The 20,794-nt window shown below is 51.2% G+C and overlaps 2 protein-coding genes across 14 annotated transcripts in view; one reads left to right on the forward strand and one right to left on the reverse strand.

Annotated features, from left to right (window-relative positions):
- Nucleotides 1-2: 2 nt before the first annotated feature.
- WHAMM (WASP homolog associated with actin, golgi membranes and microtubules) lies at nt 3-20,027 on the forward strand. The gene is made up of 10 exons (XM_077317747.1): nt 3-659; nt 3,592-3,765; nt 4,536-4,686; nt 5,834-6,003; nt 7,627-7,792; nt 9,271-9,458; nt 11,113-11,199; nt 13,293-13,388; nt 14,877-15,327; nt 17,229-20,027. The coding sequence occupies exons 1-10, from the start codon at nt 129-131 to the stop codon at nt 17,525-17,527; spliced, it is 2,313 nt and encodes a 770-aa protein (XP_077173862.1). The 5' UTR covers nt 3-128; the 3' UTR covers nt 17,528-20,027.
- HOMER2 (homer scaffold protein 2) overlaps nt 16,814-20,794 on the reverse strand; it is a 91,024-nt gene continuing 87,043 nt past the window's right edge. For all 13 annotated transcript variants that reach the window (XM_077317757.1, XM_077317764.1, XM_077317758.1 and 10 more), the window contains one exon: nt 16,814-17,861. The gene's annotated coding sequence lies outside the window, so the exon portion shown is untranslated. The remainder of the gene's footprint in view (nt 17,862-20,794) is intronic.

A 20,794-nucleotide genomic window follows, 5' to 3' on the forward strand; every position in this document is an offset into this window, starting at 1 on the left:
GCGCCAGGCCAGCCCTCCGCTGCGTGACGCGCCGCCTTCCCTTCTTCCCGTCTGTAAAGCCGCTTTGAGCCTCCTCCGGGGAGGGCAAAGCGGCATATAAGACGCGAGCCTGCTGCGCGCCGTCGGGGATGGCGTCGGAGGCGGCTCCGGACAGCCTGGACGGCTGGGTGGCGGTGCGGGAGGACGCGTTCCAGCGGGCCGGGTCGCCGTCGTCGCCGCGGCTGCGCTTCCTGGTGGCCTGGAACGGGCTGGAGGGCCAGTTCGCCGTCACCTGCCACAGCGCGGAGGCCGGACAGCGGCGCAGCTGGGCGGGCCTCTTCTCGGCGCGGGCGCTGCGCGGCATCCACGGGCAGCTGGCCGGCCTGGATGCGCGCTTGGAGGCCTGGTGGCCGGCGCTGCCCGAGGCCCGCGGGGGCGGCCTGTGGGCGCTGCTCTTCCCGCCGTGCCCGGTGCGCGAAGAGGCCGAGCTGGAGGGGCTCTGCCGCCGCCTCGAAGCCTATCTGGACGGCGCGCTGGAGCTGTGCGGCCCCAAGGCGCTGCTCGACGCGCTCTTCGCCCCCGACGGCGACCGGGACGGCGACTACTTCGAGAGCCCGCAGCACTTCCGACGGAGGGCGCTCAAGGGCCGCCTGGCCGCCGCCAAGGACGCCCTGCGCACGGTACGCCTGGCCAGGGGTGGGCAAACTCCGGCCCTCCAGATGGCCATGGACTACAATTCCCATGAGCCCCTGCCAGGGCAAACTGCGGCCCTCCAGATGGCCATGGACTACAATTCCCATGAGCCCCTGCCAGGGCAAACTGCGGCCCTCCAGATGGCCATGGAGTACAATCCCCATGAGGATTATGGGGATTGTAGTCCATGGCCATCTGGAGGACCACAGGTTGACCACCCGTGGTGTGCACAGTAGTTGGGGGAAAGTGGGGAGAGGTCCTGCTGGATGTATGGGAAGGGTCCGCCCTCCTTCCCTCCGGCCCTTTCCCCAGCCCCTCTTTGGGATGTGCAGGACTAGAGTCCAACTCAGGATCTGGAGAAAAGCAGAGAATCCTTCCCCTTGACCAACCAACACCGCCTTCCTTCCTGTCCGAGGATGGTCTAGGGCTGGGGTAGCCAACCTGTGGTCCTCCAGATGTCCATGGACTACGATTCCCATGAGCCCCTGCCAGCAAACGCTCATGGGGATTGTAGTCCAGGGACATCTGGAGGACCACAGGTTGACTACCCCTGGTCTTGGGCAGCCTTTCTGCGCTTTTTGTCACCCTTGAGAAATCCCAGGCTTCCAGAAACCCCAGGATAGAGTTGGGAAGCAGAGCTGTGGACACGCCCCCCTGGTCCTTCCCCTCCAAGCCCATCACTGGCTATTTATTTTGGGGGGGAGGTGGGATGACCTACTCATATATGGTCATAACGCCGGATGAATGTTGGGCATGTCTTAAAAAATGCATTGAAATTAATTGACTCCCACCCGTTGCGGAAACCCTTCCAGGGCTTTCCCCGAACCCTGGTTGAGAAAGACAGCCGTAATCTGAAGCTCTGACTGCTCCACCAGACCACCTTTCATAGGGCGGTTGCTGTTGAAGAAAGCAAGCAGCCTGGCCTGGTTGGCTCAAGCACGGTGGGTGGTGTGAAGCCACGTAAGAGATGGCTTCCTGGCCTAGGGCTGCTGGCTTCCAGGTCCAACCTGGAGATCTCCCAGAATTCCCCCTGAACTCTTGAGATCTGCCCCCTGGGAGAGGATGGCTGGTTTGGAAGGTGACCTCTCTGGCATTCTATCCATTTTTGGCCTCCTTCCCAAACCCACCCTCCTCAGACTCCAATGACTTCTCATATATCTCCAATAACTTTGCAAGCTAGAGCTGGCAACTTGGGGCAGGCCTGGCCCTGAGGAGTCCTTCCCCAAAAAATAGGTCTGGAAAAGGCTCCCCCCCCCTACCCCCAGATTGGATTCTGTTACTCTCGTTGAACTTTTAAACCTGGCCAGATTTATGTTGAGAGGAAACGTTTCCCCCCAGTGATGAACTTTATGACCAGTGTGGATTCTCATCTCCTGATGTTCATGGCCATCATCACTCCATCCCATTGGTTCTGTATTTTTGTGTTGGGAGACCGACCAAAGGTTGATTATGCAGTGTTTTTTTTTTAACAAGAAATGGGTGTGACACCTATCTAATGGTACGGCCGGCTGTGTAAGCTTGAGCTGGGCTTTTAAAAAGTCACCTAAAAACAGGAAGTTGGGGTCACTGAAAGAGCAGGCTATTTATTCCCTTATCTTTTGATTTTTAGGTTGCCCCTCCCTGCAAGCGGGCTTGGGGTGGTTGACAACAGTACAACATTAAAAACGGCGTTACAACAGTCAAGAACGCAGTTCGGCTTTTTGACCCACCCCCAGCTGCCTTTCTGTCTTGTGCTAGACTAATCGTAGGGAAAGAAGCCAAAGAGGAATGGGGAAAGAGGGCTGTATGGTTTCTGGTCAACCTGGCTTCAACCATAGGCCTGGTGGAAGAGTGCCATCTTGCAGGCGCTGCGGAACTTTGATAGTTCCATCAGGGCCCGAATTTCGATGCGTGACTTGTTCCCCCAGGTTGAAGCCATCGCTCAAAATGCCTTGCTTTGGGTGTGTTCGGCTTAAATCCAGGGGTAGTCAAACTGCGGCCCTCCAGATGTCCATGGACTACAATCCCCATGAGCCCCTGCCAGCATTCGCTGGCAAAGACCCAAGCAGCAACATTTTGTATTTTCTGTGCCATGGCCAAGGGTGGTCCCAAGTGGAGCGAGTTACAGCAATCCAGTCTGGAGATGACTGTTGCATGGATCACTGTGGCGAGGTCTTCGGTGCAGAAATGCAGCTGTGAGGGTCCTCACTCGGTCATCTTGGTGGGCCCATGTCCAGCCTATACCGGGACAGCTGCATTGGTTGCCAGTTGGCTTCCAGATCAGGTTCAAGGTTTTGGTTTTAACTTGTAAGGCTGCACATGGCCAGGGTCCTACCTGTCCGAGGGACTGCTTATTTCCTTATGCCCCTTGCAGGGCTCTTTCCTCTGCGGGTATGAATCTGCTGGTGATCCCGGGAAGTTCACCTGGCCTCAACCAGGGCCAGGGCCTTTTCAATTCTGGCCCTGACCTAGTGGAATGAGCTCCCTTGTAGAGCTGGGGCCCTGAGAGAGGTTTCTGGGTTCCACAGGCCTGTAAGATGGAGCTCGTCCACCAGATGTTTGGTTGAGGCTGGGGAAGTAAGATCGGGTGGGCATGGGGGAGATCTTAGCTTGTAGATTGATGCTACCATTCTTTGGATGCATTGGGGGTTTTCTCTGGTCTTATGTTTTACGTCGATGTTTTTAGCTAAGCCAGCCAGGCTGAGAGTGGCGGTCTATCAACACAGTAAATTATTTGAGTTTGATGATGGATTGTTGGTAATGTTGAACTTTTGGGCCAAGATCAAGAGATCCCAGATCTTAAGGCATCATTTTTGAATCAAAGGCATTTGGGTCTTTTCCCTAAAAGCTACAATTAGGAATATAGCGGCGCCTGCCCTTGTTCTTTTCTGAAGGTTTATCCCCCCATTACTCATTTCCGATTTGTCTTTTCCGTCTTAGATCATCCATCGGCACAAAGACGCCGACACCTTGGTAGCCTTAATGGAGGTTTACGAGGAGGAAGATGAAGCATATTGGGAGCTGGTTACCACGGCAACCAAATTCTATCAATATTTGCTGCAGCCGTTCAGAGATATGCGAGAACTGGCGACGTTATACAAACTGGAGATCCTGGTAGGTTTCGTTTGCGGACGTCGCACAGCCGGGTTTAAAGGATGATTAGGAACGGGCGTGAGCCACGTTTTTGTAGTTCGGTTTATGGTTTGTGGCTGAACGACGAATTGGTGTGTGTTCATGAACTGAACCAGTTCGTATTGGTTCGTGACGCCTGCTTTCTGCTCACCGCCACTTTTCGGCGGTGAGCATCAAGCAGGGATTTAAAAGGCTCCAAGCCATTCAACCCCCTGCTTTCTGCCAAAAGCAGTGGTGAGCAGAAAGCAGGGGTTTAGAAAGGCACTAAGCCATTCAACCCCCCGCTTTCTGCCAAAAGCAGTGGTGAGCAGAAAGCAGGAGTTTAAAAGGCACTAAGCCATTCAACCCCCTGCTTCCTGCCAGAAGCAGCAGTGAGCAGAAAGCAGGGGTTTAAAAGGCACTAAGCCATTCAACTCCCCGCTTTCTGCCAAAAGCAGTGGTGAGCAGAAAGCAGGGGTTTAAAAGGCACTAAGCAATTCAACCCTCTGCTTTCCGCCAAAAGCAGTGGTAAGTAGAAAGCAGGAGCTTTAAAGGCACTAAGCTATTCAACCCCCTGCTTTCGGCTAAAAGCAGTGGTGAGCAGAAAGCAGGGGTTTAAAAGGCACTATTTAACCCTCTGCGTTCTTCCTAAACCAGTAGTGAGTGGAAAAAGGGGTTAAATAGCTATGAGTTGTGTGGATTTTGTCCAGCCTTTCTGGACTGCTGTTTAAATGCGTGTTTGGACTGAGAGTTAAAAGAGATCAATTTTTCAGAAATCCTTACAAGTGGATCAGCTGGGCCCGAAAAGGATACAAGCCTTGCAGGCGGAGGCAGACGAGTGGACCACGCAGGCAGAAGAAGCTGTGTGCTCCATCCAGGACATCACGGTCAGCTACTTCAAGGAAACCATGACGGCCCTGGCAGGTGGGTTGCTGTGGGGGCCCGGAAGACCAGAGGGGGCCTCTTCAGGGGGCCACAGAGCTCAGGCATTGCTAAGGGTGGCCTAATGCAAATGGGACGTGTCTTTAGGAGTTCTCCACCCCCCCCCCCCACACACACAGAAAGGTTTATAATAGGCCAGGTTAAATTTGATATTTGGGCAGGAGAAGTTCCTGGTGCCACGTCTGCCGGTTAATTGCAGGTTCCGAAAGTGCCTTAGGTTCTAGTTTTGAGAAAAGCATCCACAGCATTTTGTGATCATCTTTGCAAGGTCCCTGCAAGGCCGGTCTACTCTTTCAAATGTGGAGATCGAGAGAGAAACAAGGCCTGTGAAAGGCCACCTTGGGAGGTGGTTTTGTAGCTGCTGCGTTACAGAAGACAAGGAGATGAGTCCGTGCCCCCAAGGAGCTTACAGTCTGAAAACTGACATATAGGAGTCAGGGGAAGGGAAGGGTGGGCTGTATTCCTCAGAGTGCTTCAGAGGAAGGGTGGAATAAAAAAATGTGATCCGTCAAGTTCGTGGCTGACATAAGATTTGAACCCAGGGCTTTCCAGGCTCGTGGCTTGTGCTTTCGACCACTAGCTCTCGCCATGACGCCCTTGGTTTAATGGTGTAGCTGCTAAAGCTGTAGATCTCCAGAGGTAAAAGGGCAGTGGCTGAGTATCTGCTTGGCACACAGAAGTCCCCAGGTTCGATCCCAGCCAAAATGATAGACTTGTGGGTGCTGTGATAAGGTCCCTACTGCAGGGGTAGTCAACCTGTGGTCCTCCAGATGTCCATGGATGACAATTCCCATGAGCCCCTGCCAGCGAATGCTGGCAGGGGCTCATGGGAATTGTAGTCCACGGACATCTGGAGGACCACAGGTTGACTACCCCTGCTCTACTGGGTTACCCTGGCGAGCCAGTCAGAGGAGACACGCTTGGCCTCACTAGACCAATCGTCTGACGTGATAGGTTCCATGTTTTCCCATGTTTTTCTCCTCTCTTGCTTTGAGATTGCTCATCGGACGCCACTCAGCTTAGAAGAGGCTCCTCTCTTGAGCAGGCCCAAGAGCGCTCTTTAACAAGACGGAATTTATTTCTCTCCCCCCCCCCCCTCCCCATTTTGCTCCTTTCTCTGATTGGGCAGCGATGAAGAAGCAGATGGAGCAGGACCGCCAACGCTTTGGTCAGGCTGCCTGGGCGTCCGCTTCCCCGAGACTAGAGAACCTCAAGTACCTTTTAGCCAAAGAGACGCTTCAGCACATGAGAGCAAGAGAACTGTGCCTCAACCACAAGCGAGCGGACATCCGGAAGCAGGTAAGAGTGTTTCAAATGGCCACCCGGCCCAAATCCCTGCAGCCAAAAATGTATGCTGTTATGAGCGCCGATAGTCTTAAATCCTGAGCCTTTCTCAGTTGGGGGATACGCAAGCCCTAATGGGAGAGCCAGCTTGGTGTAGTGGTTAAGACCGGCGGCTTCTAAACTGGCGAGCCGGGTTTGATTCCCTGCTCCTCCCCCACATGTAGCCAGCTGGGTGATCTCGGGCTAGTCACAGTCCTGATAGTGTTGTTCTGACTCAGCAGTTCTCCCAGGGCTCTCTCTGCGCCATCTACCTCACAGCGTGTCTGTTGTGGGGGGAGGAAGGGAAGCAATAGTAAGACTCCTTCGGGCAGCGAAAATCATCGACTCTTCTTCTAGTGCTGTGCAGAAAGAGGCCTGTTGTGTCTAGCTGCTCGGCTGTTACAGCAATGTTCTGCCAGGAGAGGGAAAAGATGTTTCTCCCATCAGAAAAGGAAGAAAGGGAAATTTGGGGAAAGGGAAATCCTAGGACTCTGTCCGATATGATTCGTCCTCAAAGAATCAAGCTGTGAAATAAATTTGTTGGGTTTTTTTTGGGGGGGGGGGGCTGAGTTAAATATTTATTTTTTACCAGTGGTGCAACAGCGAACGCTGGCAGGGGCTCATGGGAATTGTAGTCCATGGACATCTGGAGGGCCGCAGCTTGACTACCCCTGTCAGGGGCGTGCCAATTTCCAGCAGAATAATAAACAAGTCCCAGTGAATAACCCTTGTTTCGATAAACCTGATAAACCTTGTCAGTGTATAATGTAACAATGTGCATCAAAACAAATTAAGGAAATGGATATTGCACAATTTGCAAGAGATCTGTAGTAATCATGGTCATGCAGCTCTCTCTACTGACCCCAAATTCCTCCCCGAAAGAGGCTATAATCCTGGCCAGTGGACAAAATAAGATACAATGCCAAACGCTCTGTGTTCTCTCCATCTCCAAGAACGTGCAGTGGCAATCTTTGCGCTGGCATATTTGTTTTGGTGCAGATTGTTACGTTACACACTGATGTTGTTTACGGAAACCAGGGCGATTCACTGGACTTGTTTGTTATTCTGCGGAAATTGGCACGCTTGCCTTGACTTGAAATTGACTCACTCCTGTTAAGAGGTTCCCTGGACAGATTCATTTGTAGCTTCCTTGCTACATTCTGTGTACTCCGTCTGTTGGCCTCATATCCCTCATCAGCCAAGACGCTTACTGAGTAACCCTGGGCTAGTCATTTTTTCTCAGCCTGGCCTACCTCAAAGGGTCGATGGGAGGATTAAACACCCCCGAGGTCTTCCCAGAGAAACGGTGGGATGAAAACATAGCAAAACTTGAGCTTGCCCTGACCTCAATAGCCCAGGCTAACCCGCCCTTGTCAGTGCTTACAAGCTAAGCAGGGTCGGCCCTGCCTAGTATTTGGCTCCAAGGACCACGAGGGTCATGACCTGGAGGTAGGACCACCTCCAGAGGTCTGGTGCCTTGAGAAACCCACAGGGGTTGTGTCTTGACAAGCCAATCCCCTTGAACTGAACAGGCCAGAATCAGCCTTTTCCATGGTAGCATTTGTGGTGCTAACGGTGTTGATTATTGCATCTGTGCAGATGGAGGCCTTTGAAGACCAAGAGAACGACCTGGCTCACCTTGAAGAGCTGGAAATCGAATACTACGAGACCCAGCTGGAGCTGTACGAGGTCCAGTTTGAGATCCTGAAGAATGAAGAAATGCTGCTGGTCACGCAGCTGGAAACTCTGAGGCGGAGGATGAAAGGTAGGGCAGAGGGACCCTTCCCGTAGTCCCTGGTGTGTGTAGGGGGGCAGCGGGGATGCTGTAGACCAGGGGTAGTCAACCTGTGGTCCTCCAGATGTTCATGGACGACAATTCCCACGAGCCCATGCCTGCAAACACTGGCAGGGTCTCATGGGAACTGTAGTCCATGGACATCTGGAGGACCACAGGTTGACTACCCCTGCTGTAGACATCGACCAAGGACTCGGGGTCCCCACCAGTGGGGGGCAGGCTTCTTCTTGCCCCTGTGGGGCTGGCACCTTCCGGCCTAGCTGGGAATTTGCAAACCAGATTCTGAGAGAGAGAGTGAAAGAGTGGGCAGAACTCTTTGTGACAGTTTCCCAGGAGTCTGGATTGTTCTAGAGCAGGCCAATCCTAGCTACTCATATGCTAATCCAGAAGCATCCACTGCAAGATAATTCTTGATTGTCGAAGGGGCCAGGATTCTCCCAGGGTGTATGTTGTAACCAGTCAGCAAACATTTGGGAGATCTGTTCTCTCCAGGCCTCCTTTCTGTTACACGGAAATCTAATTTCATCTGGGCATGGAACTAGGGTCATTGTGGTGGGCAGGTAGTTGTGAATTTCCGGCACTCTGCAGGGGGTTCGGCTGGATCAGGGGTAGTCAACCTGTGGCCCTCCAGATGTCCATGGACTACAATCCCCATGAGCCCCTGCCAGCAAACGCTGGCAGGGGCTCATGGGATTTGTAGTCCATGGACATCTGGGCTAGATGACCCTGAATATCCCTTCCAATTCTGTGATTCTATAGCTGTGTAGACCAGTGTTGGGTCTACAAATGGACCTTGAGCCATTTGTTAACCTGAGCCACTTCAGAACCCGCATTTTCTATAGTTAGACTCCAGTAGAGAACAAAACAGATATGAAAGCAAGGAGGCCCGGGTCCCAGTACATCAAAAATCACCACTGCCAGATTTGATGCACGTGATTCATCTGTGTCTTTTAAGCCCTGTGTCTCCAGCTTCTGAGAACTGAATCACTCTTCTTGTTTTTCTCTTGCACACTTGTTTGGTTTGCACTTCTGGTCTTGTAGGTGTCAACTCTCACCCTCCCTGCATTTCCACACAAGTTATCTGTGATCTCCCTTCCCCCCCCCCCCAAGGACTTGAGCATACAGAGACACAACTCTAAACTCATAAAATCACAGAATCATAGAGTTGGTAGGGACCTCATGGGTCATCTAGTCCAACCCTCTCCTTTGATAATAGGGTGATGCTACTGTACCAAAACAGCCAGGATACCTAGGCCTGGCTGCCTGGAAGAAGGCCAGATGTAGCTTAGCCCATCAGGCAGAGAGACTGTGGGCACCCTCCTCAGGGGCAATTTGACCTCACAGAAGCCTTGCCTGTTTCCTGACCGGCGTTCTGAGAATCATCGTGCTGATGGTAAAGTTTTTTAATTTTCCTCTGCCTTTCTCCCCGCTGGGCGTAACCTTCTTAGAAATTCAGGAGGAGGTGATTTATTACGATACGTGTGAAAACCCAGATGAGCTGCAAGCCTCCGAACCAGCTCTGGGAGAAACGAACGGGCCTTCCTCTGAGATGGCTCAGCTGCGGCAGAAGACCCAACAGCTGGAGACGAAACGTGGGATCATCTGCGCAAGGAGAGCCTATCTCCGGAACAAGAAGGTAAGATGTCTCCAATATTTAGGCACACAACGGGAGCAAAGACGAGAATCGGGTAAGACTCTCGTTTTTTATTTTTTTTAAAAGTGCCCCAAGTTTCTAGTCCCTGTGGCCATGAAGGTGGTAGATAAGAGCGTTGTATTTACCTGTAGCTGTGGTTCATCAATTGGTCTCCCGCGCCAGCTTGGTGTAGTGGTGAAGAGCAGTGGCTTCTAATCTGGCGAGCCAGGTTGGATTCCCTGCTCCTCCACGTGCAGCTAGCTGGGGGACCTTGGGCCAGCCACAGTCCTGATAGTGCTGTTCTCACAGAGCAGTAACATCAGTGCTCTCTCTCTCTCAGCCTCACCTCCCTCACAGGGTGTCTGTTGCAGGGAAAGGAAGGGAAGGTGATTTTAAGCCACCTTTGAGGCTTTCTGGTAGAGAAAAAGAGGCATATGAGAACCAACACTACTTCTGTGCAGGCCCACAGAATCCTCTGGAATGGTCATGAAAAGCTGAGTCATCCTGGGTCAGATGACTGGCCCATTTATTTATTCCTTTGACTGTTGTTGTGTTTTTTTTTACGATTTTTATTTTTATTTTCCAGAATTAAAGATAGTGAAATACATGCAATCTACATTGTTAGCACAGAAAAAAGAAGGGTTATGCTCTTCACTTAATACGTTTAGTTCCCCGTTTCAATCCCTTTTGTATTATTTTCCTAAATAGTTCAGGTAAGGGCCCCATTGTTCTTGAAAGGCCTCTTCTGTTCTTCCGTTGACTATCAGTGTCAGTTTAGCCATCTTGGCAAAGTCAGCTAGTTTATTCAGCCAATCTTCTATCGAGGGTAGTTCTTGCGTTTTCCATTTCTTGGCCAATTCTAGTCTTGCTGCCGTTGTCGCATAGAAGAAAAAGCTTTGTGTGTGGGTTGGGGGGGCACTGCGGAGGAACACTTAATAACATAGCTTCAGCTTTCATAGGAAATCTAAGACCCCACATTTTCTGCATAATAATATGTATTTTTGCCCAAAACCTATAAACTTTTTCACATCTCCACCACATATGAAAAAAAGAGCCTACTTTATCATCACCTTTCCAACATTTGTTACAATTTTTGGCAATTTTAGCGATCACTTTGACTTCTATACCGCCCTATCCAGTGAGCTGGCTCCGGTGCAAAACCCAGTTCGCCATCTTGGTGCCAGTTTGGTGTAGTGGTTAGGAGTGCCGACTTCTAATCTAGCATGCCGGGTTCGATTCTGCACTCCCCCACATGCAGCCAGCTGGGTGACCTTGGGCTAGTCACAGCCCTGATAAAACTGTTCTGACCGGGCAGTGATATCAGGGCTCTCTCAGCCTCACCCACCCCACAGGGTGTCTGTTGTGGGGAGAGGAAAGGGAAAGCAATTGTAAGCCGCTTTGAGCCTCCTTCGGGTAGGGAAAAGCGGCATATAAGAACCAACTCTTCTTCTTCTTCTTCTTCTTCTTCTTCTTCATCTACTCTGTCCGGCCGGGCCTGTAGGCAGCTCTTCCCTCCTGCCTGTCATGACCCCCTGCCCCGTTCCTGTCCCGTTTGCACAGAAGCCCCTTTGCCATAAGTTTACAAGTTCTAAAACAGACGGATGCAGCCCCAATGCTTTGAAGTCAACCAACATAAGTGGTCTTCTTTTCCCATCAGGACCAGTGTGAAGAGAGCCGCCTCATGAGGCTCCAGCAGGCGCAAGAGGGTGCCCAGCGTTTCCAGAAGCATCACAGCATCCAGATTGTGCGTACCGAGCCTACCCCAGGGAGGCCGTTTTCTCTTTGGGGATGTCACCTGTTTGTTTAAAATATCGCCAGCTTGCCTCCCTGCAATGCAGAAACAGGCACAGCACACATAAGCATGGGTGTGGACATAAGTGAGCATTATACAGGCCAGGGCACACTATACTCCCTTGATTCCAGGGGAGGACAGAGAGGAGGAGAGGTGCAAATCCTGAGAATCCTGGCTCTTTTTTCCTTGTGGCTCCGAAGCAAGGTGGAGGGAGGTGATTTAAGATTTCCAGTCCTCGGTGGCAGGACTCCTGCTTCCTGTTTAGCTGCTCGGCTTTCTCCCTGCGCTGGGCAAAGCCAGGGATAAGTGTAAGCTCAAGAAGAGCCTTTTTAGAACTTAAAGACGAACACAGCTCATGCTACGATAAACATGCTCGCCCTTAAGGTGCTCCTGGACCTAACGGGGCTGCCCAAAAGAGGACTGCATGGTTGAGCAGGATGTGCCTCTGCCTCGTAAGGTATACATCAGGGGTAGTCAAACTGCAGCCCTCCAGATGTCCATGGACTACAATTTCCAGAAGCCCCTGCCAGCATTCGCTGGCAGGGGCTTCTGGGAATTGTGGTCCATGGACATCTGGAAGGCCGCAGTTTGACTACCCCTGGCAAACATGGTTTCAAACCCCACCCCACCCCATTTTTACAAGAAACTTCTGCTAGGATGGCCTCTTGTTCATTGAGTTGCCCCATTACGATTTGCCAAGAAAGAACATTCTTGGGGAGCTGTTAGCAACTTCCCTGACCCATTAATACAAGCACAGTTTGCATTTAATTAATTCATTCAGATTTCTATACCGCCCATCTCTTTGCAGCTCTGGGTTGGTTTAACTTTCTGAACGCTGGATATTTAATACGTTATGCGTGGCCAGATCAGCTACACGGGCCCATTGACGTAGGGAGGAACTGGACTGCCCAAGTGGATGATCCGACTTGCATTTTTTCTGTGGCTCTAGACTGCATCTAAGCGTCACATTTGAATGTGGGCGTGCCCACGAAAGCTTTTTTGCAGAAGAGAAAACTGTGGGGCTTAAAGGCAGCCCTGGACTCCCAACTTAGCTCTGCTGCTTCAGACCCACACGGCCACCCACCGGAACTTCATGGCTGGTTGCTGGAAATGCTTAAAAGGTTTCCGGCTGACCAGCTGAGCAGCCCAGTGTCTGCTCAGAAGGCGGAATTGCTCTTCTCCGGGTGCAGAAGCTGCACTGCCTTTTTTAGCTCCAGGAAGGCAGTAGACATTGTGTGTCTTGAACCCCACCCTAGGGCAGGGCTGGGCGTGCTGGCGATTCTGCCCAAACAAGGACAGGGTTCAGGAGTCGGCAGCCTGAGAACTCCAGCCCTAGACGTGCCGATTTCTCTCTAGATACGTCAATATTCCCATCGCACAGACAGGGAAGTGAGGCCAGTGATTGCTTCCTTCCCTGAGGGTGTCAAGCGTTGCAAGAACTCACAACAAGCTTCTTTATTAAAGAAAGCGTTTATTGAGAAGTTACTTCATACACCTAAGCTAAAGAAGTCAAATCTGCCTGAGGACAGATTTGCCTCCCCTTATCAATACAGTTCTCCCGCCTAAAACTTGAAAGTTCCCAGGGGAGGGGGAAAGGAGGCACCAGGTGCCATAAACCATAGTGTTACATCTCGCATGTCCTTGGTCGTCTCCGGACAAGATAAGATGTTATGGTTACAAAAGGCAGACCCAGCGGTAGGTTCAAAAGACAAATAATTCACAGCTCCCTGTGATAACAGGATGCAGCAACATAGTTTCAGTTTCAGGCATGCAAGCATAATATATGGGCCTTGGGTTACATAGGGCCCCAGGAACAAAGCAGAGAAAAAAGCAAAGCAAAAAACATGGAGAAACTCATGTTAACTCATGGCAGGATTCAGCAGTGATCCTGACAGAGGGGTGCTCTGGCTGAGGCCGGGTTTGCGCTGCAGCCCCAATGCTCCCATGTCCTTTCTAGGCCACGGGCGCCCTTGGGTGGGCCAGGGTGGGAGGCCCACCGGTCTCCAGGGACCAAAAGCACTTCCGCGTTTCTCTTCCCAATGCAGAAAAGAGACAAGAGGAAAGAAGAGGAGAAACAGAAGAAAGCTTGGATCAAGCAGGAGCGCCAGAAGACCCTGGAGAGGCTCAAAACCTTCAAAGAGGTAGAGAAGCAGGTGTCATGAACCCCGATGGTGGTCCTCCGTTTTCAGTCCGCCGCGAAATCTTGCATTGTTGGCAGGTGCCTGAACCTGCCACGTTTTTTTAGCTTCTGGCTGTGGTGGGAAAGCGGACCAGGATAGTAGTATAGTTATATATGGGGTGTTATGTGTTCTTTCTTAACACATCACATCCCGTTTACTGCTCATCTCAGTTGACTCAGGCGCCAAAGGTCAACACAAACGTAAGTGGACACATTAGTATGTATGTATGTATTGATTGTATTGAGGCCATGCTAAAAGCCCCCGGGTTTTAACTTGATTAATAAATACGGGTGCTGTATTTTTCAAATTGTGTTCCACCCTGTACAGGCGTAAGTTAATTTCCTAGATTCTTGACTTTTTTGGGGTCAGGATAGCATCCCCCCCTTTTTTTTTTTTGGATATATAATCTCCTATATTTGTAGCCATTTGTCTCTTCACTATGGTATGTGGAGCCTTGGGGCATTTATGTTGCCTTGGGTAGCTCTTCAGCTGCTTTGTCACCATAGATCAGGGGAGGCCAGACTGGCTCTCCTGATGTCCGTGGACTGCAGTTCCCATGAGCCCCTGCTGGCAGGGGCTCATGGGAACTGTAGTCCACGGACAGCTGGAGAGCCACAGTTTGGCCTCCGATGCATAGATAGTTTTTAAAAAAGCATTTTGCTTGCATTGTTTTCCAGCTCTTCTACCCTAGCTCACTATATACTTCCCCCATTAGAGTCCTGGGCCCCTTGGCTGAATTTGTTCTTCGTATTTTGTATTCCTTCTTGTTTTAGTGAGAAAGGTGGGCTGTATGTGAAGTTAATAACATTGCTCTGTACAGTCCCTGTTAAGCTTATTCTTCCATTAAAAAGGTAAAGGTATCCCCTGTGCAAGCACCAGGTCATGTCTGACCCTTGGGGTGACGCCCTCCAGCGTTTTCATGGCAGACTCAATACGGGGTGGTTTGCCAGTGCCTTCCCCAGTCATTACCGTTTACCCCCCAGCAAGCTGGGTACTCATTTCACCGACCTCGGAAGGATGGAAGGCTGGAAGGCTGAGTCGACCTTGAGCCGGCTGCTGGGATCGAACTCCCAGCTTCATGGGCAGAGCTTTCAGACGGCTGCCTTACCACTCTGCGCCACAAGAGGCTCATTGTTCCATTACTGAGTAACTTATATGGCCGCTCAGAGATTTGGTTAGATAAATTATTAAACGATGAAAATTTGTATCATTCGGGTAGAGTTGCCAAAATTCTGTGCTCGCCTGGGCAAAGCCTGTAAGCGAGATGTCAACAGGAGCTCGGAGGTCTATCAATTCAGTTTTCTACTATTATATATGATTTAAAACTATATACATGGATTGTGGGTCACATTCCTTGTAATGTCTCCCTAATGGCCTTCGCCTGCAATCGTCTCTTTGGGTGGGGTGCAGATATGATAACATTGAAACGCGGAGGTTCTCGCCTTGCAGAAATGTCCAGCCCAGTTCGTGCTGAAGACTTCCCGCTCTCAGCCGCCGAGCTCCCCACAACGGCAGGGCTTCCCCCACCGTACCCCAGCCAGCCCCCCTCAGCCTTCGTCGGTGAGCAAGACGCCCGCCAAGCAGTCCAAGAACTCCGCCGCCATGCAAGCCCGAGGTGTCAAAGCACGTTGTCGGAAGCCTCCTGCAGATGTTCCTGTCCAGATTTTCCTTCCGCCTCGTGGCCCAAAGCAACAGGAGAACAATGAGGGGAGCACAGTTCCTCCTCCTCCTCCTCCTCCTCCACCCCCTCCTCCGCTTATGGGAATTCATCCCATCGGCTCCACATCATTGCAAGCAAAAGACAAAGCCCTGCCTCTTGTCGCTGAAGACCCTCCTGAAGAAAGGTCCTCCGAAAGGGACATGCATGGTGCGTCCACAGGCGGAGCAAGTAATTACACAGGTAAAGAACTCCCTCTTTCTGCGCATCATGCTGTCACTGGCTCTTATCAAGGTACGCGATGCTTTCCCAAGGAACAGCATGCTCTGTTCTTCAACACTGTGACTCCTGCAGTCATAGGTGCTTGGGTAGGGAAGCCCTGGGGCTGAGAAGGCGTTTTCTGAGTAGAATGAGGGCGTGTCCTTTCTCTACCGCCACCTCGCCCAAATTAAACTTCTTCAAGGCTGTTGGGGTTTTGATCTTCATCTGTTGTTAAACGGGGACTTGCTCATTACCGAGTTCCCCCCACCCCTCTGGTTTCCCTTTTTGTGGCCCCCATCGGCACTTAGCTTACTCCGTGGGGTGGTGAGATGGTTGTCATATAGAATCATAGAGTTGGAAGGGTTCTCCTGGGTCATCTAGTCCAGGGGTAGTCAACCTGTGGTCCTCCAGATGTTCATGGACTACAATTCACAGAAGCTCCTTTGGGAATTGTAGTCCATAGACATCCGGAGGACCACAGGTTGACTACCCCAGATCTAGTCCAACCCCCTGCACTGTGCAGGACACTCACATCCCAATCGCTCATCCACTGTCACCTGCCACCCCCTTGAACCTTCACAGAATCAGCCTCTCCGTCAGATGGCTCTCCAGCCTCTGTTTAAAAATCTCCAAAGAAGGAGAACCCACCACCTCCTGAGGAAGCCTGTTCCACTGAGGAACCGCTCTGACTGTCAGGAACTTCTTCCGGATGTTTAGACAGAATTTCTTTTGAATAAATTTCATCCCATTGGTTCTGTTCCGTCCCTCTGGGGCAATGTGTACACATGTACAGTGTGCGCGGGATGATGGCTGTGTGCCCGATAAAAGCCCTTGTGATCCAAAAAGGAGACCAGTTCAGTGGCTACCTTGTGGACATGATCAAGAGGCGTTGATCCCCTTGGCAGTCTCCTGTGGGTCATCCTCGGGGGGGTGGCTGGCTGACATGTCAGAGAAAAATTCAAGGGATGCTTTTGCTCTCCCGGTGGCCATGGACTCCAATCCCCATGAGCCCCTGCCAGCAGCAGTTTGGCCGCCCCTGGCGCAGAAGCTTTGCCTCTGCTAGATGCCTGTTCTCGCCGCAGTAAGAACAGCGGGGACAGAGTCGAGCAGACAGATTCTGCAGTGCTTTTGGGCTCAGCCTTGCAGAGGCCAGAGGGATCCCACCCACCCAGGCATGAGTCATGCAGGGAATGAAATGGTATTGCAGGGGAGGCAGGTTGTTTATGGGAGCAAAGTCAGCGGAAGCAGAGACGCGAATGTTGTTGCTAAGGGCCGGGTGTTTTTATTCCTCCAGCGCTGCCCAGAATGATCGCTAAAGCCCAAAGACCTGCTGAGGCTGGAGGAGGGCCTCGGACTCGAGGGAGAAGTCTCTCAGCCAACTGGGAAGGGTGGACTATAAAATAAAATAATTATCTGTGGGTCAGGGAATGCCTGGGCTTGTCTGCGGCGTGAATGAGCTAAGCAAGGCGTCATTTATTTATTTATTCGATTTGTATACCGCCCCTCGGTGTTTTACCACATAGCGCTGGTGAAATAAAATGTACATCGAATTATTTCAACGGTGGGAAGGGATCGTGGCAGTCAGAACAGCTCACGACGGTCAGAACAGCCAGCCTCAAATTGGGAGAACGGAGTAGCAAGGCTGCCTAACAGGGATGGGTCCAGGCTGCACGGAGGCCTCCCGTCTCCGGCCTTCCGCAAAAAGCCTGGCGGAAGAGCTCTTGTTTTGCAGGCCCTGCGGAACTGTTCTTTCAGGGCCTGGATCTCATTGGGGAGCTCCTTCCACCAAGTTGCAGCCCCGGTCAAAAAGGCTCTAGTTGAGGCCAACTTGCCGCTTGTCGTCTTCTTCTTGAGAGTAACCGATTGCTTTGCCTCCGTCCCAGGATCCATGGACGAGGTTCTGGCTTCACTTAAGCGGGGCGAGATTCTCCTCCGCAAAGTGGAACTGCCCTCTTCGGCTGCTCCCTCCGGCACCTCCCTCCACGACAACCTCCTGACGGCCATCAGAAAGGGGGTGAAGCTGCGGAAGGTCGTCCAGGAGCCCAGGAAGGAGGGCGAGGGGCGCTCCGACGGCGAGCTGGAGAGGAGCATCAAGGCCGCCATCCAGAGGATTAAGAAGGCCTCCGCCGATTCAGAAGAGGAGGAAGGCCCCGAGCTCAACAGCGGGGAGTGGAACAGTTAGAGGAACATCTTTGACCTTCTGTTGTCATTGAGTACTTCACGAGCGTCCAAAAAGCTCCTCTGAAATACGACTTGTCTCCCTGCAGCTCGTGGTCCTGCTCGGTCCGGGCAGGGCAGTCCTGTGCCCCAGAAAGGACCCTGCAGGGATGTGGAGGCATTGGTGTAGCAAGTCTCTTAACCTTTTGTCTTGGAGGGAGGAATGAGCCTGAGGGAAAGGCTCCTTTCCCCTCCAAAGTGGGAAGTTCTGAAAATCAACATGCTGAACAGTCCCGGAATGTGTTGGTAGAACAGAGGATCTGCAGGCATTTAGGGGGCGAATCCGTCTCTTCCGGAAGCTGAAAGGACAGGAGATGCGTTTTAGGAGACGGCAACAAATCGGAATGTTCCAGCTTACTGTCTCAGGGTCACCAAACCAGTTGCTCAGTTTGCTGGATTTTGTGCACACGCGATCCGCGCCGTGTCATAGGAAACGTATCTCAAAGGGGAAACCGCTTTTTAAAATTGGCAACAGTGTTGGTTTGAGATTGTCTGTGAATGTGGACTTTAGGCAGATTGTCAGTGTTGTCGGCACAGGAACTGTCAGGGCTTGGCTTTTGTGGCCCTTTCTTGTATGCCAAACGGCACTTTGGGATCGGGAAGCCAATTTCTTCCAGGCCAGAAAGGTTCTGATGGAGGGGGGCATGAAATTGGGGTCCCTGTGGCTGGGATGGGAGTTCGGAGTTTCCTGCATTCTGCGGGGGGCTGGATTAGGTGACCCTGGAGGTCCCTTCCAGCTCTGATTCCTCAAAAGGATGACAGGAATTATAGCACAGATTCCTCGAAAGGATGACAGGAATTATAGCACAGATATTTACGTGGCCAATGAAGACAGACCCATAACAGTGTTTCTTCCCTCAAGTAAGCGCTTCTCTGATGACCGTTGTCAGTAGTTTTTAACGAAGAACAAATAGGTGTTTTCAAAAATAATGCAAACTCTTAACTTCTACACTGAAATGGGGTTTCTCCATGGGGGAAATGCCCCTTCTTTTGCACTTTATAACAATGGCTTTCAAAACCTTTCAGATGCCGGCACAGAAAACTTATTCCTCCACCTGAACTCAAGAGAAAGGCAAACAGGGCAAGGAGAAGGTGGAGAGGAGTAGGGGTTTGTAGGGGTTTGTGCGTTTGCCTCTTAATGGGCTGTAGGGCCTGGCTGGGCAAACTGTGTTCTGCCTCACATGATCAGTAAAGCAAAGTTTTTGAGTCTAGCTCAGGGGTAGTCAAACTGCGAATGCTGGCAGGGGCTTCTGGGAATTGTAGTCCATGGACATCTGGAGGGCCGCAGTTTGACTACCCCTGGTCTAGCGGCACCTTCAAGACCAACCAAATCTGCTTGTGCGCATGAACATGAGATTCCGGAAGAAGTGTGCATGCACAAGGAAGCCTATAATACCTTGAATTTTGTTGGTCTTAAAGGGGCTGCTGGGCTCAAATTTTGTTCTGTTGCTCCAGACCTACATGGCTGCCCACCTGAATTCGTAATCAGTAGAACGGGGGGGGGGGGGGCTAAATTGTGGGTCTCCAGATGTCCATGGACTACATTTCCCACGAGCCCCTGCCAGCATGGAATTGTAGTCCATGGACATCTAGAGTCATGGAAATTGTAATCCATGGACATCTGGAGTCTGGAATCATGGGAATTGTAGTCCAAGGACATCAGGAGTCTGGGAATTGTAGTCCATGGACGTCTGGAGTCTGTAGTCATGGGAACTGTAGTCCATGGACATCTGGAGTCATGGGAATTGTAGTCCATGGACATCTGGAGTCATGGGAATTGTAGTCCATGGACATCTGGAGAGCCACAGTTTGGCTACCCCTACAGTAGATGAATGTGGCAGGTAGCAGCATGGGCAAGGGTGACCATATCTGTATTGATTTCTTGCATAGCTTTTGAAGGAGCATAAAAGGTCACAGTTGTGCTAAGCCTCCCTGCCTATTGCCCTCTTCCTAAATCTGCATAACTCTTGGATTTGTCTAAGGTTAAAATGGAAGCAAGCAATACAAGGGAGACCGAAGGATAATGCCTTAACTTCTGCCACATCCGAATCTCTTTTGGCCCCATCTTCATACCCGACCTTGGTAATATCACTACTGTGTTCTGTGTATCTCCATCAGTGCTTACTTGATAATTATTTATTCCTCCTCACCTTTGAATTGTTTAATTTTGCAAGCCGCTGCAATGCAAGACATAGATGGCATATATTGCTTTCTCCGCTTCCGGTTCGATTGTGAAAAATCATGAACGGCCTAAAATCCGTTCACTGGAACTGTGAAATTCCTAGAAATTTTTGACTCCCTGGGAAGAGACTCCCCACCCTGTTTTCTTTGGAAAAGAACATGTTGGGAGACAACTGAAATATATGCAATACTTTCTTATAAAAACTAAACCTACTGTTTTATTAGCATAATATCTAATTTATAATGTAAATGGTGCACAAAAATATACGGTTTGACAAGGATAAGAGTCACAGCCTTTTTTCCCCCCTCTCAAGCTTGCAAATACACAGAGATAATCTTTGTTGGAGAAATTGGGGCAGACTGTGTTCTTGTTTGCGTTTTGGTTTCTGAGGTGGGACACATCTTCTGGCGCGCCTCATCAAACGGAAATGTAGGTGGATGTGAGGTCCATCATCCCACCCACGAAGTGCGCCAGAAGATGAGGGACCAGCCAGTGCCTGCTCCGGCCCTTGGGGCCTGGGCACTCTGCTGCACGACCCACAGGGGCCAAGGCGGCATCTCAGAAGAGCAGGTTGGCAGGAGGGGGGAAGGGAGTGTGCGTGCACATGCATTTGTTCGCTTGCTTGGAGGGAGGGAGATTAGGAAACTAAGAGGGGAAGCTAGGGGAAGGGGTCTATGTCTGTGTGTGTTTGCAAGTGAGTGAGGGGAGGGGGAGCAAGAAGGAGGTTGGGAAACCCAACAGGTAAGGGGGGAGGGAGTCTGTGTGTGTGTGTGTGTGTGTGTGTGTGTGTGTGTGTGTGTGTGTGTGTGTGTGTGTGTGATGGAGAGGGCCCTGACCAAGTGCACCACAGCTGGTATGTATCCCACATGCCCTCTGAGAGTCAGACTGTCAGGACAATTAAAAAAAAAACTTGCTGGGTGTGTTTCTTGGTGTGTGTGTTCCCATCCCTCTCTGAAAGTACCTCTGCACCAGGCATGCACAGGGGCCAAATAGTTGCACAAGAGCAATGAGAACTCTGCCGGAAGAAACGGCAAGATCCGAATCCAGCAG

This window comes from Paroedura picta, chromosome 18 (genome assembly GCF_049243985.1).
Source record: "Paroedura picta isolate Pp20150507F chromosome 18, Ppicta_v3.0, whole genome shotgun sequence".
Taxonomy (NCBI): domain Eukaryota; kingdom Metazoa; phylum Chordata; class Lepidosauria; order Squamata; family Gekkonidae; genus Paroedura; species Paroedura picta.

Excerpts from the sequence above, each read along its gene's own strand:
- WHAMM (XM_077317747.1), top strand. The coding sequence starts at position 129 with ATGGCGTCGGAGGCGGCTCCGGACAGCCTGGACGGCTGGGTGGCGGTG. Across the intron at positions 7,793-9,270 it reads TCTGAGGCGGAGGATGAAAG|AAATTCAGGAGGAGGTGATT; the intron begins GTAGGGCAGAGG and ends TAACCTTCTTAG. Across the intron at positions 15,328-17,228 it reads CGGAGCAAGTAATTACACAG|GATCCATGGACGAGGTTCTG; the intron begins GTAAAGAACTCC and ends CCTCCGTCCCAG.